Source organism: Notolepis coatsorum (assembly GCF_963971535.1).
Source record: "Notolepis coatsorum genome assembly, chromosome: 10".
NCBI lineage: Eukaryota > Metazoa > Chordata > Actinopteri > Aulopiformes > Paralepididae > Notolepis > Notolepis coatsorum.
Window position 1 is genome coordinate 12,690,042 of NC_140174.1, and position 24,553 is coordinate 12,714,594.

Genomic DNA, 24,553 nt, shown 5'->3' on the forward strand with positions numbered 1-24,553 from the left:
AAGGGTTAACCTTTTCTAGTGTGGTAGTGAAAGGGTTAACCTTCTGTAGTGTGGTAGTGAAAGGGTTAACCTTCTGTAGTGTGGTGGTGAAAGGGTTAACCCTCTGTAGTGTGGTGGTGAAAGGGTTAACCTTCTGTAGTGTGGTAGTGAAAGGGTTAACCTTCTGTAGTGAAAGGATTAACCTTCTGTAGTGTGGTAGTGAAAGGGTTAACCTTCTGTAGTGTGGTAGTGAAAGGGTTAACCTTCTGTAGTGTGGTAGTGACAGGGTTAACCCTTCTGTAGTGTGGTGGTGAAAGGTTAACCCTCTGTAGTGTGGTAGTGAAAGGGTTAACCTTCTGTAGTGTGGTAGTGAAAGGGTTAACCTTCTGTAGTGTGGTAGTGAAAGGGTTAACCTTCTGTAGTGTGGTAGTGAAAATTTTTTTGGTAATTATTTGGGGAGGGGGGTACCATTTGTTTTTAAAAACTGGGTACTGCTTTTATGGCAGTCAGTGAAGTAACCAAATATTCCGTTGCTGTAAGCAATGATACAATGATGATACAATGATACAAGAATGTAAGCTCGATACTGAAGGACTGGGTTCAAGGTTGAGGTGATATGAAGACAAAGACACTACAAACAGCCAAGATGGACGGAGCCTCATCGCCCCCCCAGACTCACCAGTAAATGGTGTAGGCCTCTGCTTGGGCTGGATCCTGGATGTTGGGCTCGTTTAGAAGCTCTTGGATGCCTAATAAGATCTGCAAGGCAACAGATGGATAACCAATGAGCCAGGTTTAGCACCGGGATTTACCTTAAAAAGGAGCTATAAGTGATATATTTTTGTTAAAAATAAGTGTTAAGTAGCTCTCTGATAGAGTGTCTGGTCAGTAACATGGGTCTCCCAGTCCCTCCACTCTGCAGTAAACAGGAAATACATGTTCTGGTATCCCTTCCCACTTTATCCAATCAGGAGAGAGAAGACCCAAGCCTAGATATATCTTTTTTTATTTCAAGAAATCCTGCCAAGACAGATTTGCTTAATGCACTACTAGATTATTTGACTTGTTTCAAACTCGTTTTCATCTCTTATTTTTGTCAGACCATTTTTTGCAGGGTGGAGTTCTCTCTCCCGATTGGTAGGAACAGGATACCAGATAATATATTTTGTGTTTACAACAGACTGGGAGATGTAGACTACTTATTTTAACAAAGAAATACCACTTACAGCACTTTTAAGTTGCTGCCTTGTCACATAATTACCATTAGTCATGGGAAAAATAGAAAACCATGAGCACCGTATAGTAATAACTTGGGAGGAAGTGCTGAAAGGGAGACAACAACAAGTTGTAAAATCGCATGACAGAGTGGCGAGAACAATGTAAGTTTTCTCGTCTGAAATTTAACAAGAACGTATTATTGGCCAATTAAATAAAGATTCAGACTACATGCCCCGCCCTCTTTCCTCGATCCTCCAATCGCAACCGTTGCATCCAAGGTTCGAGAGAGGTCACTTGTGGCCACAGTGCACTGACCTGCTTTATTGTGATGGCCGGTCTCCAGTCCTTGTCCTCCTCTAGAATGGACAGACAGACGGTGCCTGATGGATACACGTTGGGATGGAAGAGTGGAGGCTCAAATTTACCTGCAAGACAGGAAGAGAGCAAACTAAGAACACAGAGGTTTTCATTTGGGCTGGGCGATTAATCGATTAATTCGAATCAATGATCTAGGATGATTTTGAAAAAATAAAACCGATAAAGTTAGATTTGCACTTTATTAATCCCAATAGGGCAATTCATTCTTGTTTGATGATCAAGAGGCACGTTTTATTTGTTTTAAGTGAAGTTTGGTGAAAAAGCAATTATTGCACTATTAATCCCAATAGGGACATTAATCTTTGTTTGATCAAGAGTAACCTTTTATATATATATATATATATATTATTTTTTTAAGTGAAGATTGGTGAAAGTTAGGTTTGCACTTCAATCCCAATAGGGAAATTCATCTTGGTTTGATAATTTTTTTGTGTCAAATAAAAACAAAGGTTATTTGAATGATTTCCTATGCGTTTCTAGTTTTCAAGAGAAAAAAATCGATTAAAATCAAAAATCTGATTAAAATAAATAAATGAGATTTTATTTTTAGGCCATATCGCCCAGCTCGTCACCACAGCTTATGATACAGAGTAGATCATGAGCTCTTGCACCAGTCAGTCAGTTTGCAACCAACGCTATTTGGAGCGTTTTCCAGAAGCATTTTCTTCCTCGCTGGTCCCCGGCTATGATACACGCTGCATTCAAACCTTTATTTATTATCGAAAAAGACAATCGAGGTCACCCCCATTTCCAATGTCGTCGAGACTTTACAGACATTTCAAAAGCAAGGCACACATTTATACAATATATAACAATAAATATTAATAACTATCTATATAGTACTTTTCACACATGGACCGCAGTCCAGAGTGCCCCACAGCAATTAGTATAAAATGAACATAGGCATAAAATCAGCACACAATTGACAGAATAAAAAAAACAGCCAGTCCCCCAAACACCCCACACATCAATCCCTACCACATGCCCATCCCCCCCCCCGATAAAGCATGTCATGATGACCGAAGGAAAGCATGTCATGATGACCGAAGGAAAACACAAACAGCCTGCGCGCCACTCACACCGCCATGCACGGCAATGGGAATGCACCCATCTCCCCCGCCCCCGCCCCACGAGGAAAACCAGCGAATCCCACGCCCCCACCCCCAAACTCCACAGAGGAATGACAGGCCACGTGCCCCAGGACCCACAGCCACGCCAAAGGAGACACGACTCAAACACTCAAGCAGACAGACACAACAGCGGCCAAATGAGAAGACACGTAGGACCGGGACAGTCCGAAACGACACCGGGACCCCCGGGAACACAGCAGCGGCCACAGCGAGCCCCCCACGAAAGGAACCCCAAAACCAGCCAGCGAACTGAGGGAGCCCAACGACAAAGAGTAAGACCAACCAAAATCCACCAAAGCAAACACAAGAGACCAATACCAAACTCCAGGGAAGGTCCAGCTGAAGCCATAGGCTCCAACCAAACCCCGGCCCCCACATATCAGCCAGTACAATTAACCCATTTAGACCTAAAACGGGTGATATTAATGCATTATATAACCTGCAAACAAATGTGTTTCCCGGTTCAAATGCCGAATCAAACATTGAGTGAAAAAATAATGATTTGAATGTTTGGTATCAAACATTGGTCAGCGTCCAGAGGGATGCTGTTAACTGCACCTCGCGCGACACCCGTTTCCGGTCGCTCTTACAATTGACTGATCCCCCAGCTTCACCCTCTCTCTTACAGAGAACCTACACTGCCACGTCAGATCGCCGCATGCGACGTGTGCAGCAGCATTTATCTAGAAATCTGCACCGGCTGCGACTACAGCAAAGATGAGTCTCAACGGTTTGCCAGTGGAAATTGCGACCTCGGAGCATAAATGCACATTATTCACAGTCGGTTCTGATTCTATCTGGTCACTTTATCACTGGTTTCAATTGGGATGCTTGGTACAATAAATAAACATGTTACCCAGGGCTAGATCCACAAAGAATGGATTGCACGGTGCAAGTTGCACCCTTACTTACAATGTGTTGCGTCTGTTTACGTCAATCTTACCCAGTGAAAACGTCCCTGAGATCCTGTTCTGGTTGGAGAAGATACATTTAAGAATGTTCTCATGCCTTGAGGAACAATGCAGCATTATACAGCCTGTACTCCCAGAATGAGGTATCTAGAATAATCACAGATAAGGTGTTCTCATGAGTGAGATTCATCCAAAACTGCTTTAAGGCACTTGGAGGCCTGCACTCCCATAATAGATAAGTGTTTGAAACGAGTGTGCTGATCATTATAGCGTTTGAAAGGGATGAGTAGTGAACAACAACATTATAGCGTTTGAAATTGAGGTGTGCTGAACAGGTTTCCATTCACGGAACATACCATGAAAGTATTTCTTTGGATTTGAAAACAGAAAAAGATCATTTGACAAATATAAGAGATTGTCCCAAAATGTCGAGTATAATCTGACCTTTATGTTTCTCTAAAAATCCTCCCCTGAACATTTTCATCTTTCATTCACTGAAGATGTATTGGATTGGAGCGTATGTGTTGTGGGTTCTCCACCTCTCCAGAGTTCTTCACAGAGAGCCAAGATGTGCTCTGAGAGGCCTAAACAATTGGACTTGAGAATAATAAATAAGGCTCGACTTCAAATCGTACACAGGTTGTACAATTAAAATAAGTAACTACAATATTGAACACCGCAGTTTCCAAAAAGAGACTACAATCTTTAATGAGAGGAAAAGGTGTTAAGGAAACATACTGGTCTATTGGAATCTCAATAAAGAATAGAAAATCTTAAAATAAAATGATGTTCAATATAGTGTATTGGAATTTAAAAGTATGATCATAGATAATTATCCCCTCGTACTCTTCCCTAGGTCAAATTTTTCGTCTTAACTAGGTGTCTGCCTGGCCTGCATCCTATCATCATAAAGTATGAGGGAAGGGTACACACACACACAAACTTACATAAAACAGATATAACAGTACTGTCTACCTGTATGTCATATGTTATGATGAATTGAAGATGGGGGACCCTGATGTAAACAAGAAGAAAGTATTTCCCTGGTCTGCATCCCCTTAACAATTGTGTGTATTGAGCCGTACTGTATTGTACCCATTCTGCCATCTGTTAAATAAAATGTTCAATCAATCTGCAGTGCACGGCCCAAATCAGATACTTTTTTTGCTCATATGTGACCCGATAATGTTTTTATTACATATACATGACAGTGTGAACAACACAAATCACATGGAATCAAAGTTTTTTTTTCTGATTCGGGCCACTTTCATAATGTGGTCGTCCTAAATCAGATACAGATCAAGATGTTTTGTAACGAGACCTCACACAGTCATACGACTTTTACATCAATCTAGATTGACAATCTTTTATGTCCCATCGCCGTTATTGTTCATGTGTGGGTTAGTTCAGGAGCGTGACCAGTTCACACTAGAATCTGATATTGGCCACATTTAAAAAAGGAAAACTAATTGTTAACAGCCAAACAAAACTAAATCTGATTTGAGCAATAAATCATAATTGAGCACCAAGGCTTACAGTGTGAACGCAGCCTAAGCTACTCTCCGGGGTTTCGTCCATGTGGTCCTGGAAGATGTCAACGTCCCACACTAATGGTAGAGATTCCATAAGATGTGCTTTGGTTCAGGATGTCTGCAGTGTTCTGGTTCCCTGCTGCACCGCTAACGGTTAACTAGCCACAACGCCAACGTGTCCACATCAACAGTCTGAACTCAACTTTTAGATAACGCTAAGGTAGCCATATTCCAACACAACACACGTTAGTCCTCTCCAACTCTCTCACACTTCCAGCTTCCACTGTTGTCATCCTGCAAGTTCGGCCAGGTTGGAGGAACTCCCATGTCGTGGGCCAGTGAAACCTCGAGTCGCTGCCCAAAACCCTGGTAAGGAAAGGCTCTGCCTGCAACAACTCACGCCTCACAGGATTTCAGAGACACACAAAAACGAGCACTTTTCAGTGGACGACTGGACGTACGTTACTTTTAACCAAATAAAAACGAGGGAATTATTTTCACTGGACATTTAAAAGAGATTTAAATATGGACTTCGATTTTGCCGGACAGCAGAAACCCTGGGCTACGCGCGTGGCTGTGCCGTTCCTTCCCACCTACAGCCTTAATCGCAGCGTAACCACATCACTTTCGTAACGAGTGTGCATTATTTTCTTTGCATGTGACTAGCTAATGTAGCATTTAATAATGTTATCTTAAGCACCAAAAACAGCAGGGACAATGACGTACATCATGACAGTTAAGGGTAGACCCTCACCTGCACCTTCTGTATAGCGTTTTTTTTTTGTATATTCAGATCCAATTTTATTGCCTATATTTATGTCTTACCGTGCCCATACCTCCCCTCCCCCCTATGCTGCTATGACAACCGAATTTCCCCAAGGGGATCGATACAGGAATATCTTATCGTACATTTCCCTAAACAGAAACTTGGCACAGCTTTGCTTATGTGAGCAACTGTCAAAATCCAGCTCTATGGCCTAGATTCTCCTTCCGTCCCACACCAAGATGCACATGAAAATGTCTTCGCAGCCATCATCTCCACCAGGCGAAGGCGTGGGGGGGGGGGGGGGGGGGGGAAATCATGCAATCAGTTGCATCAGTGAGACTGTGTGCAAGTCCGTCTGTCCACAGCTAATCTCAAAACACAGGGCCCATTTGGGTGAAACCTTGATGAATAGGCCAGGGTACGGAATTGTCATTGTCCATTGCCCACCCCCTTTCATATATTCCACCCAATAGTGTAATTACATATCATGTATGGATTTCTTTATTGTGAACATGTATTTACATATCAGTCACATTATGTATTTCCACACTTCACTGACGTAATTGGGGGCAACAGTGGCTCGGGAGGTAGAGCAGTCGTCTGGTAATCCGGAGGTTCCCGGTTTCCCGCTCCTCCCGGCAGTGGTGCGTTGGTAATTTCATACCTGGTTGCACTGTGTTTTTAATGACGTCACGTGTACATAAATGTTCCCTTGCGTGCGCACAGAATAAAGACAATGCCTAATTGCCTCTAGGAATGGAATGTAACACATTTCATTCACAAGTTGTGTGAATGTATCCGAGGATGTATTTGAACACACCTGACGACCTGAGCTATTGTTTTTTTTTTTTATCCACTTTTTCTCCCATTTTCTATATTTTCTCCCATCCCAATTTCGTATCATCCAATTCAACCCTCCCCTGTCACGAACGCTGTTTCTTGCCTCCCACAAGCCGGCTGCAATGTGGACTAAGTCATACATAGCACAAGTCCCCTCCGGTACTTGAGGTAACAGCAGTCGCATCTTTTCACCTGCGCAGCTCGATCTCTCAGTGGCGAGGAGTAACGCGTGGGAGGCTCACGCTGCCCCCGGACACTTCCTGATTCTACTGCGCAGGCGCACCAACCGACCTGTAGGAGTCGCTATCCACAACGCCCGATCCCCACCCATCAGTTTCCCACCCCCTAATACGGCCAATGTGTATTAGTATGAACGACCAGCTAAACTGAAAGCAATGTGGAGCGCTGGGCTCGAACAGGCGAGCCCAGCGTCTCTGCATTCGTGGCGAGCGCCTTGCCCACTACGCCACGTAGCCGCCCCACGACCTGAGCTATTGTTATGCAAAGTAGCCAAGTGGGTAGTTGGCGCATGAGTCGAGTGCAGCGCATTCTTGTGTGCATAAGTGTCCTTGAGCAAACTTAACCCCCAATTGCTCCTGATGAGCAGGTTGGCACCTTGCATGGTTGCCTCCGCCGTCGGTGTGTGAAAGTATGGGTAAAATGTGAGGAACAAATTGTAAAGCGCTTTGGATAAAAGCACTATATAAATGCAGCCATTTACACAAGGCAGGGGGGGGGGTAAGAAGAATATAGACTTGAAGCGTAGAAAGAACGGTGTAGCAGGAAAACACCATGCATGTTCGTCAGTCTCCCTTTCACACCATGGAGCCTCTGTGGCAGGCCGAGAAGCTTGCGGTGATGCGACTGGACCATGGCCTGGATCACCGACTACCTCACCAACAGACACAGCAAGTCACACTTCAGTGCAGCCAGTGAGATGTGCTGGGGAGCAACACCGGTGCGCCTCCCCCAAAGAATTGTGCCATCACCCTTCTAGACCCCCGCTACGACTCGAGCATGTGCCACCTACACAAGTTCTGGCGACTTCTGGTGCAGGACAGAGGGCTGGTGTCGAGCTTTGTGGGGCGGAGTGACAGCAACCACCTTCAACTCAACATCAGCAAGACCAAGGAGCTTGGCAAGGCAAGAAGAGGCCTCCCCCAACTCCCATCACCATCCGAGGGGAGGAGGTGGAGACCTACAAGTTCCTGGAAGTACACTTAGAACACTATTGGTCCGTTGGTCCGTTAACAACAAAGCCCACTGCAGTGGTTTTACCAGTCTGTGGTAGCCAGCGTATAGACCACCGCAACACTTCCGGTATTCTGAAATCATGTGCGAGCGGGGGGAGAAGATTTATGAATGTGGATGAGAGCCTCGACATTAAGTGGTTGTAGCTACGGCTGTGGGGGCGCTGGAGATATGATCCAATAGTTTTATACACACGATTTTCCTGAACACGGAGCGACCAATTCCAACTCGATCGGCACTTTCTCGCACCTACTCCCGAACTACGCATGCGCAGATTTGCCCACTGAGTCTAGGTTACTCAATCTCCGCGCATGCATAGTTCGGGAGTAGGTGCAAAAAAAGCGACTATAGCTCGGCCGAGAAAGTGCCGATCGACTTGGGATTGGTCGCTCCGTGTTCAGGAGACTCGAGCATACAAATCTATTGGATCATGTCTCCAGCGCCCCCACAGCCGTAGCTACAACCACTTAATGTCGAGGCTCTCATCCACATTCATTCATTTCCCCCCCCGCTCTCCTCCATGACTCAACGTAACGCAGAAGTGCAGTGGTCTATGCTGGGGTGGGGTAACAAACGGAGACACTAACAAACTGAACAAGCTGGTGAGTCCAACCGGTCAACTAGAGATGGTAATCTGCTAATTCGTTTTAATATATACACACACACACACACACACACGTAAAATCCCGACATGTTTAGAAATGTCTCCAGTCATAATGTCGGTTACCAGTAACGTACGTGGACTAAAGTGCTGGTTTTTGCCACTGAAAAAGAAATCTCGTTCAAACAGAAGTCTCACTCGCGGCCGAGGGCGTGTGTTTGAGCAGGAATGAAAACAAAAAGCAGGGGAAGCATGACACATGAGGAGCGTTACACATCAGGTTTGTTGCATTGGAATACAGCTAACTTAGTTATCCATCCAAGATCTAAAGTGGTTTGTGTATTACAAAGTTGTGCCCAAATGTTGCCCACTTCCTTTACATTTTGTAATTTACAGATGCTTTTATCCAGAGACTTTTTGTACGACAAGTCAGCAGAAAGGGTACAACTCTTTCAGCCGAGTAACAGTTCATAAAAGTGTTTAACCCATTTAATCCCACTGGGCAATAGTGACCGTAACAATGTTTAGTTATAAGGCTCTAAATTTTACTGAATAATGCATCAATGTATTTCCAGCAAATATTGAAATAATACAGGGTATCAATGAAATATGTGCAGTGTCACATGTTTAGTGTAAATTGTCACATGACCAGAGCAGTTTACATCCTGGCTGTACAATGAGAAGAGGATGGCTGCATCAAAGCTCCCACAAAAACAGTTAAGAAAAATATTTTTGGTACCTCAACACCACCCCTAAAGAATGTGTACGACTTAGGGGTGTAACGGTACGCGGATACGTACTGTACCGCCTCAATGTGGTCCTCCGGTACAGTACGCGCTGTGCACCGAACGATTGCAACGGTATGGAACCTTTTTTTGCAGAACTTAAATCCCCCCGGCCCTAATATAACGTGCACAACTAACCGGATGTTGTTTGTTCATCCCATGCAGCTACACTGAACGAGAGCTGTAATTCAGCATAGCATATTAGCCCTAGTATGGCGAGTCAATACTAACGGACCAGCCAGAGCTAGAAGATGCTCCCACAACATTCAGGTCTCCCGTTTGGGATGATTTCGGATTCCCAGTTAACCACAGTAATGGACAAAGACAGGTGGATCGCACTAAAGCTACATGCCGGCTAGCCCCTTTCGTGACTGTGATGAAAGCCTTTCATCACAGTCACGAAAGCGGCTACGTTGCCGGCATTGTTCAACTTTATTGCAAACTTTTATCACGCATTTGAAACGGCATCACCCTAATGTGAATATCACTGGTACACCAAAGAAGCAAACCCAGCTCGCCGTGGCATTCAAGCAGCATCTCGCTATTAATTCAGACCGGGCCAAAGCAATAACGCCATGTGTTTTTATAGCAGCAGATCTGAGACCACTCATTGTCAAGAACACAGGGTTTAAGCACATGTTAAAAGTAATAAGAGCCCCGCTACCTAGTTCCCTCTCGTCCGTATTTCAGCCAGCAAGTCATACCAGCTCTGTATAAACTAGCCCCTTTCGTGACTGTAGCAAGCCCTGCCCCTGTATTCAAGCAGGGCTTGCTCATGAAAGGGGCTCTGTATAAACAAGCACACGCTACAGTTGTCCAAGGAATCTGCTATATAATAATCTTCACACAGGTTACAGCAGTAAGCATTAGTTTGCTCAGTAAATTATGGCCAATTCATTTTATATTGTTTAATAGTTAAATAAATAAAGCATTTTTTTTTTTACTGTACCGAAAATAATACCGAACCGTGGATTTTGTGTACCGTTACAAGTACGACTGCATAGAATAAATGTTAATGTAGTGTATAAATGGAAGATACACCTTATCCCACTGGTCACAATTGTGACCGAACATGTCTTCACCTACTTTTCCATGATTTTTTTAATGGATTGATAATTCAAAGGGGTTCTAATGACGCATGCTTTGGCTATTTTCATGTGTGGGGAAAATTTGGGATTAAACAGGTTAAACTTGAGTGCTGCAGTGTCCACAGGACAAGGCCCTACAGAGAGTGGTGCGCTCAGCCGAGCGTACCACGGGTATTGCACTACCACCCCTGCAGGTTCTATACAACAAGAGGTGCAAATCCAGAGCCTGCAGAATAATGAAAGACCCTCACCACCCCAACAACAGCCTGTTCATGCTGCTGAGGTCAGGCAGACGCCTGCGAACACCAGCTACTAGGACAGAGAGACTTCGGCTCAGCTTCTTCCCCCAGGCCATCAGAGCCTTGAACACTGAACTCTCCACACACAAGCACACATGAGCACACACACGACACACGCTCACACACTAGCAGCCACTTTAACATGAGCAAGCACACTCATGCTGCACACGCTCACACTTATGGCCACTTTACAAATAACACTCTTGACTTGACTTCTGCCCGTGGGTCTTGGACTTCCTGACGGGCAGACCCCAGGTGGTAAGAGCAGGCAACTGCACCTCCTCATCCATCACGCTCAACATAGGGGCCCCCCAGGGCTGTGTTCTGAGCCCCCTCTACTCCCTGAACACACATGACTGCGTAGCACAGCGGAACAACAACACCATCATCAAATTTGCTGATGACACAGTAGTGGTGGGCCTGATCTCTGCCAACGACGAAAGGGCCTACCTGGAAGAGGTAGAGAACCTGTGACAGTGGCGTCAGGAGAACTGCCTCTCCCTGAACGTCAGCAAAACAAAAGAGATGATTGTGGACTTCAGGAGGTCGGGGGTCAAGGACTACAGCCCCCTCAGCATCGACGGGGCACCGGTTGAGAGAGTGAACAGTTTCAAGTACCTCGGAGCCCACATATCCGAGGATTTGACAGTGTTGTGAAGAAGGCACGACAACGCCTCTACTTCCTCAGGCGCCTAAGGAAGTTCCAAGTCAGTCAGAAGATCCTTAGGAACTTCTACTCATGTACAATAGAGCATCCTGACTGGCAACATCACCTCCTGGTTTGGGAATAGCACTGCACAAGACCGTAGCAGACTACAAAGAGTGACACGTTCAGCCGAACGCACAATTGGAGGGGGGCTTCCCACCCTCCAGAACATTTACAACAAGCGGTGCAAGGGGAAGGCTAAGAGAATTATTAAGGACTCGAGCCACCCGAACAACTGCCTCTTTGAACTGCTGCGGTCAGGCAAGCGATACCGGAGTCTTAAGGCGAGCACAGAAAGACTCAGAAGAAGCTTCTATCCCCAGGCCATCAGGCTGCTAAACGAACAAAATAAACACTATGCAACAACCATCAAATGCACACAGCACACACACACACACTCACTTAAACAAACAACACACTGCAGCACCCACTCTCCACACTTTAGATCACACAAACACACTTTATATTTATTGATAAAGGATTTGCACTACAACTCGTACACCTACTGTAAATTGTACCTAAATTGCACCTCATCCTATTTCTGCCTTGCACTATATAGTATTGTATATTAGTACACTACACAGTATTGTATATTATATGGTAACTCAGTTACGTCTACTCTGCATCGAACATATGTCTATACTGAACACTGTGACCTCATTTTTTTTACTTCTAATTTACATGCTATACTATGTTATTTTATTTCATACTTATCTTGTCTTGCAGTCTCTGGAGCGTAACAGTAAGAAGCATTTTGTATAAAAGTATTCTGTACTTCTGTATGACAACTATTAAAGAAACTTGAAACTTGTAATAATAATAATAATAATGATGGATTGGATTTATATAGCGCTCTTCTCTGACTGACTGTTGCTCTGACTCAGAGCGCTTCACAGAGTCCATTATTCGTTCATACACAGTCATACCGGTGGTGGTAAGCTACAATTGCAGCCAGAGCTGCCCTGAGGCAGACTCACGGAAGCGTGGCGAATAATCAACGCCTACGGCCCCTCCGACCACCACCAACATTCATTCACATGCATACACATTCATACGAGGCAAGTAGGTTAAGTGTCTTGCCCAAGGACACAACGGCAATGGGATGGACATGGGCTTGAGCGGGATTCGAACCACCAACCCTTCGATCATTGGACGCCCCGCTCTACCCCTGAGCCACGTAGGAATGTAGGCGGGAGCCCCATTCCCTTTGCGATATGCCAGGTCGAGGGCCTTGAAGCAGATTTTTGCGGCGATGGGGAGCCAGTGCAGGTCCCCAAGAAGTGGGGTAACATGGGCCGACTTTGGTAGGTTGGGAGATCAGACGGGAGGCTGCGTTCTGAATGAGTTGAAGAGGATTGGTGGCGGTGGTCAGTTGAGCAGTGCATTGCAGTAGTTGAGGCTTCCTATCAGTTGTCCATGAACGCTACACACGGACAGAAGTGCTTAAGGGTGCTTTCACACCAGAGCTGTTTGGTCCGGAGTGGACTATCGGACTAGAGTTTGTTTTCTCGGATAGTCCGCTTTTTTTGGGGTGGTGTGAATGCTCAGTCGAACTCTGGTGCGGACCAAACACATGCAAACTCTGGTCCGCCTGAAACGTAGGTCTCGGTTCGCTTCATCGGACCAAATATAGGAAGTGAGTCACGACTAAATTACTACCTAACCAATCAATCTGCGATATGAGGTAGCGTCACGAGCAGAGCAACGTGTGTGGACAAGAGGCGGGTTGCTACGTTTACTGTAGGGAGGGGCTTTTAGACCAATGGTTTTTTGCTTCGAAAAGAGGGACATCCTCTCAATATGCGGGACCCAGGACATTCGGTCAGGTGGGACAGTACAACCAAAAGCGGGACACCTGGTCACCCTACCACCGACTGAAAATTGTGACGCCTCTGCTGATCTGGAGTCAGACAGGGCTCACAGTCTCACACACACACATTAGGGCTCGCAGTCACACACATTTCCACTCTATTGTGTCCATTAGACCAGTGGTTCCCAAAGTCGGGGTCGCGACCCAAAGGTGGGCCGCGAGCAGCCACGGGTGGGCCGCGAGATGATTTAAAAAAATAAATAAAAAATAAAATAAAAAAACTTTTTTTTATTTTTTTTTGTTTTTTATTTTTGTTAGGCCACTGAACTTAGAAGCAGGCCAGGACAGTGTTTATAGTTGTATTCTAAAATTCTATTCTATTGTATTCTAAAATGTGACTATATGGTTTTATATTAACTTAATAAATAAACAAAAACGAAAAATCTACTTATTTCAACGAACATTTCAAACTAAATAACAGATTATGCACATAAAACGCTGAAAACAACCGAAGCAACAATAGTATTTTAATGAGGCTATTATTATTATCATTATTATTTTGCAACAAGTTAGCCCTCTCATAAATAGCACATATAAATGAATAACTAACTTGAACTAACTTAATAGGATTGAAGTGATATTTGGCTTAAAAAATCGGTCGCCTGGCAAAAAAAAAAGAAAAAAAAGCCTGACGATGTGCATTGGGCCGCGGCTCTCTGACGCCTTATTTTCTGGGCCCTGGCCTGAAAAGTTTGGGAACCCCTGCATTAGACGAGCGCCCTTTTCGACCGTGTGACATTGTTCAGAAAGTTGAAAGTTGTTCAGACAAATTGCAATGTGAATGCCGACGAACCAAATGAAGAATGCAACAACGTTGCAACTTCACCCCCCGAACCGCACAGAGTCCGCACCGAGTCCGCCAAAACTATATGTGAAAGCGCCCCAAGTTGTGGCTTGTGCTACATGGACCCAGACACTGGAGATCCTGGCTGTAACAAAACACTTTCCTCCTCAAGAAATCTGCCGTTCCATGAGTGGAGAGAGAGCGAGCTGCTGCAGTGCAGACAGAGTGGAGGTAATGGAACGTTGACATTACAAACGGTAGCCGACTTTGTCCGATTGACGATAAGCATCAGGTATAACTCGACCGCAATTTCTCCTTGAAAACTTCCTGGACACGTGGACCGGGCACGTCATCCATCTAGTCAGAGCAGAGTTGGAGAACAGATTGTAATAAAAGGTTGAACTATCACACTATACTGCTTCCAAAGATTAAGATTTTAATATGATACAACGTTTCAAGCCCCTCATTGGCCCTTTCATGAGGTACAAATACTGTGCATCAAGCAGTTGTACCTGATGTACCTCATCCCGCCCTGCGCCCACCCTCCCATTGTCACCCTGTAGTTGGGTTTGATTAGACGCAGCTTGTAGCCTTTTACCACCTGGGCACCAGATCAGGGCGTCCTCTGTACCGTGAAAGAACCCATCAGGGGTCTCCATTCAGTGTTTGTCTCCATTTTTGCTAACAGCGCCCCTACAGGCCAGAGGGTGCCCTACTCCGGTACTCAAGGCAGACAATGCCACCAGATATAAATAAAGTTATTCTGACAATGGCCTTCGACGGCTAAAGTGTCATGTTTAATCTTATGGCCCCTGTATACTTGCTTATAACCGTGCGTAGTACCTGGAGTATTGAAAAGTCTATCCCCTGGCCCAATTAAATTCAAGGGACCCGTGTCGCTGAGTGCTCGGTCCCACGTGGGACGGACCTGGGATGTGGGGGAGCCCGGTTTCTAGGGGTGGATGGCGGGAGGTCCCTCTCATGGGGGTCTGGGAGGCTGAACGCAGCCAAATTCAAGGGGCCCATAATGTACCGTTATGTTATTGATGTCATTGTATAAGTGTTGTTGGTCTATAAATGTTAATAAACGTCACGTTAATAAAAAATAAGTCTTATCCACCAGGGGGATGATCAGGTCCTGGCCGATACATAGAATTGTATAAAAGAAGAATATCTTCCTTGTGGATTATCCACGATCGAGATTTGCAACGTGAACGTAAACACATGGCACCAGTCGAGAAGGTTATGTTGAGAGACATGTGCAGCGTTCCATGTGGAGGTTTAGCCCGTCACATTGAAACTGCCCCCTACTGTTGATGAGCTACATTGCATCTTTTTATTTCTCGAGGGGCAGAGCTTGCACCTGTGAGAAGATATGATACATTTATATCATTGCAGCACGAGAAAGTGAGAGGTTCCTGTAACTTAGTAAATTGTTGTCTGGAAGGTGTGGGGGGGACATAAGCACAAGAAATGTATGCGTGTGCGTGTGTGTATGCGTGAGTGTGTGGAGATGTTTTCCATCTGCAGGATGAACATAATATACTCATACCCATTCATTTCCTATGGCGGTCAATTTTTTTTGTATCCACTTTTTTTCTCCCCATTTTCTATTTTTCTCCCATCCCAATTTCGTATATCCAATTCTTCCCTCCCCCGTCTTGAACGTTGCTAGACTATGCCTCCCACAGGTCCGACACACGAGGAGGCAGCCTGTCGCATCTTTTCACCGCAGCAGCTCGAACTCAGTGGCGAGAAACGCGTGGGAGGCTCGCGCTGCCCCAATCACTTCCTGCTTCCGTCGCACCGGCGTCACCAAACAGACCTGTAGGAGTCGCTGTCCACAACGTCAAATCCCCACCCACCGGCTTTCCCACCCTCTAACACTTGCCAATTGTGTTAGTATGAACGACCGGCCAGCCGGTAGCAACGCAGAGAGCTGGGCTCGAACCCAGCATCTCCTGCGTTAGAGGCGAGCGCCTTGCCCACTGCGCCAATCAGCCGCCCTGGCGGTCAATTCTGACCGAAAACATCATAGGTGTGTCACTGTTGAATAAATCACTCAAAATTCAATGCAAGTGGTGATCATAAATTGTATATGTTCAGAGACAAGAGAAGGGTTAATTTCCAAGGACGTGGACAAAGTACGCTCCAAAGAAACGCAGGATACGGAGCTCCGCCCCCTCTTGTGCACACATTTAAAAAGCAAGGACACAGAGACCACACTACTGGAAAATAACAAACTTTGTGCACCAAAATATACAAGATACACAGGTCACACATAAGTTGAAGAAAGACATCAACCGTCACCAACAAACTCACATTTCGGGGGCGAGGAGGGATAGTCGTCCTTGAACAACATGCGCAGTTTGAACAGGCCTCCTTCCCAGGGGGTCTGAGGATGGAAAACATCTATTAGACAAAAGAGCTTGGGATCCGTAACAAGAATGGGTTAGTTGATAAGTCTTCACCTGGACCGTGACAAGGGCCCACAAGATGTCTATGCATAAACCTCCTGCTCCTTTGACATCAAGACCTGGTAGAAATTATAGATTTGCCTGAATATTCAACACAGTCTCATCAGAAAACATAAATAAAGTAGTAATCAACTACAGGAAAAAAAAATAGGTAGATCATTTATGTTATAGCCATAAGTAATATATTAACTTGTACAAGTAATATATTTACATTTCGTATTGGCAAAAGTCCAAAACAAACGCTACCGAGAGTCGAACTAGTAATTATTGTGGTCGCGGGTGAGTGCTCTCACCACTAGACTAAGACACCCACCCTGACAAACACAGTAATACTATGATGACTCGTTTTAACGGTTATGGTTAGGATAGAAAGTTAGGGTTATGGTTAGTTTAAGGTAACAGTGTGGTTAGGGTTTGGGGCGAGGCAATCAGAAAAGTGAGCCTCTGTAGTCTTGATAAAGGCACTTGCCTCCCATTCGAGCGTCACAAGTTCATTCCCCAGCAGGGGAACTCAAAGGGTTTCTGAAAATGTTACAAGTTAAAAATAATTTAAATATGTAATGCATGTACTTATTTGTAATACGTACACATTTTCCTAAATACGTCAATATATTACTTATGGCTATAACATAACGTACAATATGTAACTTTTTCCTGTGGTCGATTAGTACTTTATTTACATATTTAAAGCGAATGACGAGACTCTTGCACCGTCTGAAAAACGCAGCAGTACAATCTTTTCAGTCGTCTAAACTTTGATGATTGGTACCTCTTCAGTAATCTAAAAAAAAAGAGAATGGACAGATGTCTAGTTTTCCAGGTCTTAAGTATGCTTAGCATGGCTTGATAAGTATGCTTAGTTACTTTCAAGAAGTGGATTCACACTTTACTCCCTGAAGCCATGACTTCACGGTTACTCTACAACCAAAACGGTCACAGGAGGTTCAATTTAAACCCCCATGCGAATAATTACCGTTTCATAGATTAACCGTTCGTTTTTTTTTTCCGTTTCATCACAGGCGATGTAACTCCTAATCCAAGTTAGATGCTGCATATTGCTGCGGTTGACACTAAATATACAAGGGGACTTCCCCAACTTCCTACTGCACCGTAGGAACCGATTTGACCTACTGAAGTGTGGTAGTAGGGTTAGTAGCTTCTGTCCGATTGTAGGTACCGAGGGATTTCAGACACGAACGCATACCCATTACCTACTTCAATAGAAAACAAAATTATAGCATTACCGATTTCTTGCCAGGAATGGCACATTCCCAATTCATCAAGTTCATGGTTCCGTCCGGATTTTTGGTTGGTACAGCGACAAAACCCTACGACAAACAAACACCCAGAATGCAAACAAAGTAAGGAAGACTGGCAATTCATGCCATGTAAACGGGATATAAATATTGAACACCTGTAACAAGTGCAACTTGGAAAGAAGCAGAAGATACTTACAAAAGGATGGTCTTTCCGCCACGCTTTACGCTCCTGGGCAAGCCGGCTCAATGCAATCCCAGACATGATTGGTGGTGTCCTGAAATGCAAAGGGTAAAAACATTAGTTCTGGAATACACTTACCTAGACAATTCAATCAATCGTAAACGAACCATCCTTCATTGATGCATCTCGGAGGACAATGCACCGTTGACATTATTCCAAGTAAAGAGGGGATCAATAAAAGGAATATCTTATATGGCTTAAAGTTCATTGAGTCTCACAAGTTCAGTAACTTCACCTGGCCCCACGGTTGTCTAAAAGCTAAAAAGGCACAGGATTCTGGAAAATGACTAACTTACACTGGTAGCTGCTAACATTAGCCAAATCCAACTAACATGGTTACCGTTGCTAACGTTATTAACTTACTGACAAAACGGTGGACCTTATTGATTTTGTATAAGTCGTAGTTTCGGCGGTTATTCTGATCTTATTCATCAGTCATAGTTTGGTATATTTGGTATAGAACCGTTGGTTCAACCGTTGATTCAAAACGAGCCCGTAGCATGAATCTATGACAGATAATAATATACAAATAAACAAACGCATAATAACGGCCGAATTCCGCAAAAAAGGCTAGAGACACTAACCCCAACAACAGCGGCGTGAATATTCACAGATTGATCATTAATTAATTAAGCCACCCAACAACACTTAGCAGGTTAGCTTGAAGCTAATGTGCGCCAGAATCCTGTGTTAGCCAGTTAGCTTGTGAAGCTAATGTGCGCCAGAAGAACCCTGCTGCCTGCCAGAAGGTAGAGGCTGGTCAAGCTATGCCTCCTAAAGTGTGTAAACGGAAGTACAGGAAGTACCGGCTACAGGCTTTCCGGTTTCGACAAAAACAATTATAGAAACGTGTATAAAGAGCAACAATATTTCCTCGTTTTTAAGCCACTGCAACGGCTTTGCCTGAAGAATTAAACTACATGACCGGGACGTTCTATAGCTTGTTTGCCGACAGGATTCTGGGGAAAGTTCGGTCCTGTTCGGAGGCAGGAAGTACATACACCGGAAGTACATACACCGGAAGTTCTACCCCAGACACACGTTCGGCCGCAGTTCTTGACCAGGCTTTACCTCACGGAGGAGATAAAACTGGCGGCCTGATGTTAGCACACAAAAAAAGATGCAGCGCTTACAGTTGATTTGCTCACAGAGCCGCTGCTCGCGTCACAACGATAACAAACAGCCGAAGTTTACACGTCGAACCTGCACTTATCGGCATCGGTTAAAATCCCGCACAAAACACAGCGTATCGCCCGCCGCTACAGAACAGGACAAAGAAGAACAGCAGCGGAGCTAACAGTCTTTCTGCCCAAAAGGCGCACATTTACGCATTGACCAAAAGTAGCGAAAATGGCGCAAACTCTTATGGTTAAATCACCTTGTTATAGCGACAGGATGAGTGCGATGGGTCACTAGAGAGGTGCTCTTACCTTTCAGTGTGGGGTTAAAGGTTCGATTGATTTGACTATATTACGAATCAATCGCACTTTAATCGGGTAAATCCTTAAGTTTCCCTCCTGAAAAAGCACCCGTTCCAACCCAGCTTAAATAGGAGGACCATTTGCGCCTCCGACGCGACCCCCCCAATCGCCTGAACACAATTGACACTAATTAGTCGTTTTACACGAGAACGCACGAAGCCCAGTGAATGACGCAAATGTAACAGAAATACTTGCGATTAATCTTTCTAATAATAATTGTGCCGTGATAGAGATGATTGTGCAGGATTACAAAGGAGAGCGGCGTATGTATCCTAAAATCTTGTTTCTTTTACAAGCCACACCATTTAGCACATTCTTCAAGATATGAATTCGATTATAATCACAGATTTGGCTAAATACATTGTAATGTTGTCAAATATATGTACACAGGCAGTGCATAAGACGACTATACTACTGGGATGACTTTTGAAGATGTGCCACCAGAGGGCGACATTTACTTAAATCAGAGAACGTTTAGTATAGAAGAGTCAAGACGAGGTTCAACCGCGTTATTTTTTTCCGTAGCCGTATTTTGCGGAGACGCTCTCTGATTGGCTACTGACATGTGCGCCCAATCGCGTGACGAGCTGTGTCTTTGCCCATTTCCGGGTCTAACAGCCTGCAAACTACCTAACGCCTAGTTTATCACTGGTTAAACTTAGGCGACTCTTTCGAAGTTGGTTATGGCTAGAGTTTGGAATCAGGGCTGGTGTTCTATCGCCATGCTCTAAGACAAACTCTAACCTTAACCAACGTCGAAAGAGTGCCTAAGCTTAACCAGTGTAGAAACAGGCGTCACACGATTGGGCGCACATGTCACATGAAGTGGCCAATCAGAGAGCGTCTCCGCAAAATGCGTCTACAGAAAAAAATAACGCGGTTCTCGTAGAGGCAGACGAGACCATAGATATATCTATGGACGAGACTAACCAAGTCGTTCTCACTTCCTGCAACGCCAAATGGTCACGTGAACTACACAAAAACAGGGCATTGGATGGTTTACTGCCCTGTTCCACTTTACTCACGAGATAGGGCTGGGAACAGGAACGGGAACAGGAACGGGAATGGGAACGAGATAGCCCAAGCTGCCAACCATCCCGTTTTCCCCGGGATTGTCACGTGTTTCAACCTTCCTTCCCGCCGTCATCCCGGTTGCCGTTTTTTTCCAGTTTTTTAACATTTTTATAAAATGGCTGCAGTTCCCCTCCGTGACGACAGGTGGCAGCAGTGTAGATTAGAACGTTAGGAGAGGAAGTCAGACCGGCAGATGGTTGCGACCGGAGAAGAAGAAGAGGACGAAGAGCAACCGGATAAAGGAGGGGTTTAGCGCGAAATGTATTAGATTCTATGGGGTTTTTCCCGGAGAGCTCACTCTCGGCTGTGGTTTCTCAAAGTATAATGTATGGTGTTCTCCCTCAACATGCGAGTAGGGTGAGACAACACCATTCTTTAGTCCAAATAATACCCTACTTTATACTATATTATTGTCATTCGTAAAGTCAGTCTTCTTACATTGGCACACATTGCATTTACCCATAATCCATTGCTGCATTAGACTCATGTGCCAGTATAACTTTTGTAAAGTAAATGAAGCACAAATGTAAAGTTAATCAATACACAATGAAACAATATCTTTATCTATATCACATGTTAAAACTGCTTTAATAAAACAAGATTTCCTGGCGGCTACGTGGCGTAGTGGGCAAGGCGCTCGCCACGAAATGCTGGAGACGCTGGGCTCGTCAGTTCGAGCCCAGCGCTCCACATTTGCTTTCAGTTTAGCTGGTCGTCCGTACTAATACACATTGGCCGTATTAGGGGGTGGGAAACTGATGGGTGGGGATCAGGCGTTGTGGACAGCGACTCCTACAGGTCGGTTGGTGCGCCTGCGCAGTAGAATCAGGAAGTGTCGGGGGCAGCGTGAGCCTCCCACGCGTTACTCCTCGCCACTGAGAGATCGAGCTGCGCAGGTGAAAAGATGCGACTGCTGTTACCTCAAGTACCGGAGGGGACTTGTGCTATGTATGACTTAGTCCACATTGCAGCCGGCTTGTGGGAGGCAAGAAACAGCGTCCGTGACAGGGGAGGGTTGAATTGGATGATACGAAATTGGGATGGGAGAAAATATAGAAAAAAATGAGAGAAAAAGTGGATAAAAAAAAATAAAAAAAGATTTCCGTTTTTCATTTCTACTCATTAATCCAAAACAAGACAGCAATTCTACTTCTGCATGCACCGGGAGAATTGAGCTCATAGCACAGATTTGGAGTTGATAGAATGGACATTGCTGTTCTTAGGAAATGTTGCACATGGTGGAAATAATGGAAATTAACATTTCTAACATTAACATTTAGTGTATGTTTAAAGTTGATACATTGAGGCATGGTAGAATTTCCCTTTATATTACAGCAGTATCCGTTTTTAACATTACAATTAGTGTCTGACACTATAGACACATGTTAAAAGTCAAAGTCAACTTTGTCATTTTCCAATTTGTGCAAGACATACAGAAAAATTCAATTACGTGCGCCCCTTCCCATGGTGTATAGAAAGAGCCAATAAACACAAAAGTAACATAGGACACAATATACAACACACAGGACTATGTACAATATAAACAGTGCCTACAATTAAATTAATGAATGAATTAAATAAGAGGTAAAAGAGAACTTAGTGTAAATATTCTTTAATTTGTGTCAACGTTATAAAAATCCTATTGTATTCAACAAATTAATTATGATACACCACAATGTGCCCTTTCTATCTATTCTAAATCTATGGCCTTGCGATTCCACGGCAGACAATATATATTATATACATACATGTATTTTGTTCGTGGGAGATACAGTAGGTATCATAGGAGATAAGGGGTATCTCATAAGGCTCAGAGCGGGACGCTCAGCCAATACTAATATAACTAGGTTATCTACATAACCTATCGCTATGAGTTACGGGTCACGTGAACTACACAAAAACAGGGCATTGGATGGTTTACTGCCCTGTTCCACTGCAACTTGTTTACAATATCCAATAATAAGACACTGTAGTGATTGTAATGGTACATAATTCACCCACGAACTATTGTTAGGAACATTAGGTCCGCCCGAACATTCTGGAACATTTGTGATGATGTCATAGCCGAACATTCTAGAACATCGAACATTCTGGAACATTTGTGGTGATGTCATAGCCGAACGTTCTAGAACATTGGTGATGTCCCCGTATGATATGACCAATGTTCTAGAACATTTGTGGTGCTGTCATAGCCGAACGTTCTAGAACATGGGTGATGTCACCGTAGATGTCATGACCAACGTTCTAGAACATTTGTGTATGTATGTGTATATATATGTATTCGGCAATTCTCTCAGAGTCAGTCAGTCGACTGCAAGCAACGTAGCAGTAGCATGTTGTATATCTGTGCTTAATAAATGCTATTCGCTCTGCCTCGAGCCACCGTCTCCGACTCATCTTTCGGCACTACAACACCAATTTATTACATTTTTGTTGGTATCTCATCTCAACATGTGTTGCTAAATATTCTGTGAAAGGTTTCTGTTAGAGATGCAGATATTTTGCCTGAAAGAGGTGGACGCGGGCAAATACTGCGGCATGGTCATGCTGGACCTACAAAAGGCCTTCGACACTGTCAATCACACCATTCTGATTGACAAGCTAAAAGCAATTGGTTTTGATAGTTTATCAGTGAGCTGGATACAATCCTACCTGGAGGGGAGGGAACAGATGGTGGAAGTAAACGGTACCCTATCCCCCCCCCTCACAGTGAGCTGTGGTGTTCCACAAGGAAGCATACTAGGACCGCTACTATTCCTAATTTATGCAAATGACATGTCGTCAGCTTGTGACTGCAACTTGTTCCTGTTTGCGGACGACTCAGCCCTGCTGGTCTCTGACAAGAACAAGTTACAGGTTGAAAAAGCCCTCAGCTCGGAACTAGGCAAAATCTGCATATGGCTCGCCGACAACAAACTATCATTACACATGGGCAAAACAGAGTCCATTCTCTTCGGTTCAAATAACAAACTCAGCAAGACCGACGGCTTCTCGGTTACAGTGGGTGACAATATTATCACAAGGAAAGATGAAATTACCTACCTGGGTTCCATCCTAGAGGCTAATCTTTCCTGTGACAAAATGGCATCCAATGTAATAAAAAAAGTCAACCAACGAACGCGATTCTTGTACCGGATCTCCTCTCTGGTAAACAAGAATACCCTGAAGACTCTAGCAGGAGCACTCATTCAAGGGTACTACGACTATGCTTGCACCTCATGGTACCAAAGCACCTCAAAGGCACTAAAAAACAAATTACAAACATCTCAAAACAAGCTAGTCAGACTACTACTTGACCTGACTCCTAGAACCCACCTCACCCCTGCCCACTTTGACAACCTAGGATGGCTTAGAGTAGACGACAGAGTACAGCAACTTGCAATGGGCCTGGTCTACAAGATACACTACGCGACCAAGGTACCCATGTACATGTCAAAATACTTCCCAAAGGTCAGTGAATACCACGATCACAACACCAGAGGGAGCTCCACAAATCATGTAAAACCCAGATTCGGCTCAAACAAGGGACTAAACACGTTTCGCAATTATGCCACATCAATGTGGAACGCCCTGCCTAAAGCTGTAAAGGAATGTGAATCACTACCCACCTTCAAAAACACTCTCAAAAAACACCTACGTGAGACTGCAATTCGAAACTGGCCCCTACAAATGTCCTAACCTAGTTGTACAGTAAATGACCAAGTAAGGCTTTGTCAACATTCCAATGTACAGTGTAAAATGTGTGTGTGTCCCCTACCCAACCCCCCCCCCCCCCCCCCCCCCCACCTACAATGTACAGCCCTCACCCAACCCACCCAACCCCACCCCACCAACCTCCTCCAATGTACAGTTTCTACGCCAAATGTATATACACTCCTTTTCT

At 44.5% G+C, this 24,553-nt stretch overlaps 1 protein-coding gene across 3 annotated transcripts in view; it reads right to left on the reverse strand.

The window, feature by feature from the left end:
• The window catches only part of ube2ib (ubiquitin-conjugating enzyme E2Ib), a 30,107-nt gene extending 10,437 nt beyond the window's left edge, over positions 1 to 19,670 (reverse strand). Inside the window, exons 1-6 of one of the 3 annotated variants that reach the window (XM_084322894.1) lie at positions 19,249 to 19,284; positions 18,071 to 18,149; positions 17,860 to 17,943; positions 16,461 to 16,533; positions 1,513 to 1,622; positions 659 to 738 (exon numbers count right to left, since the gene is read on the reverse strand). In XM_084322894.1, the coding sequence (XP_084179020.1) occupies positions 659 to 738; positions 1,513 to 1,622; positions 16,461 to 16,533; positions 17,860 to 17,943; positions 18,071 to 18,136 (413 nt within the window). In that variant the 5' untranslated portion in view covers positions 18,137 to 18,149; positions 19,249 to 19,284. Of the gene's footprint in view, positions 1 to 658; positions 739 to 1,512; positions 1,623 to 16,460; positions 16,534 to 17,859; positions 17,944 to 18,070; positions 18,150 to 18,699; positions 18,820 to 19,248; positions 19,285 to 19,545 lie in introns of those variants that run through there. The other 2 variants (XM_084322893.1, XM_084322892.1) reach the window with 2 other exon arrangements.
• Between the last annotated feature and the right edge of the window lie 4,883 nt (positions 19,671 to 24,553).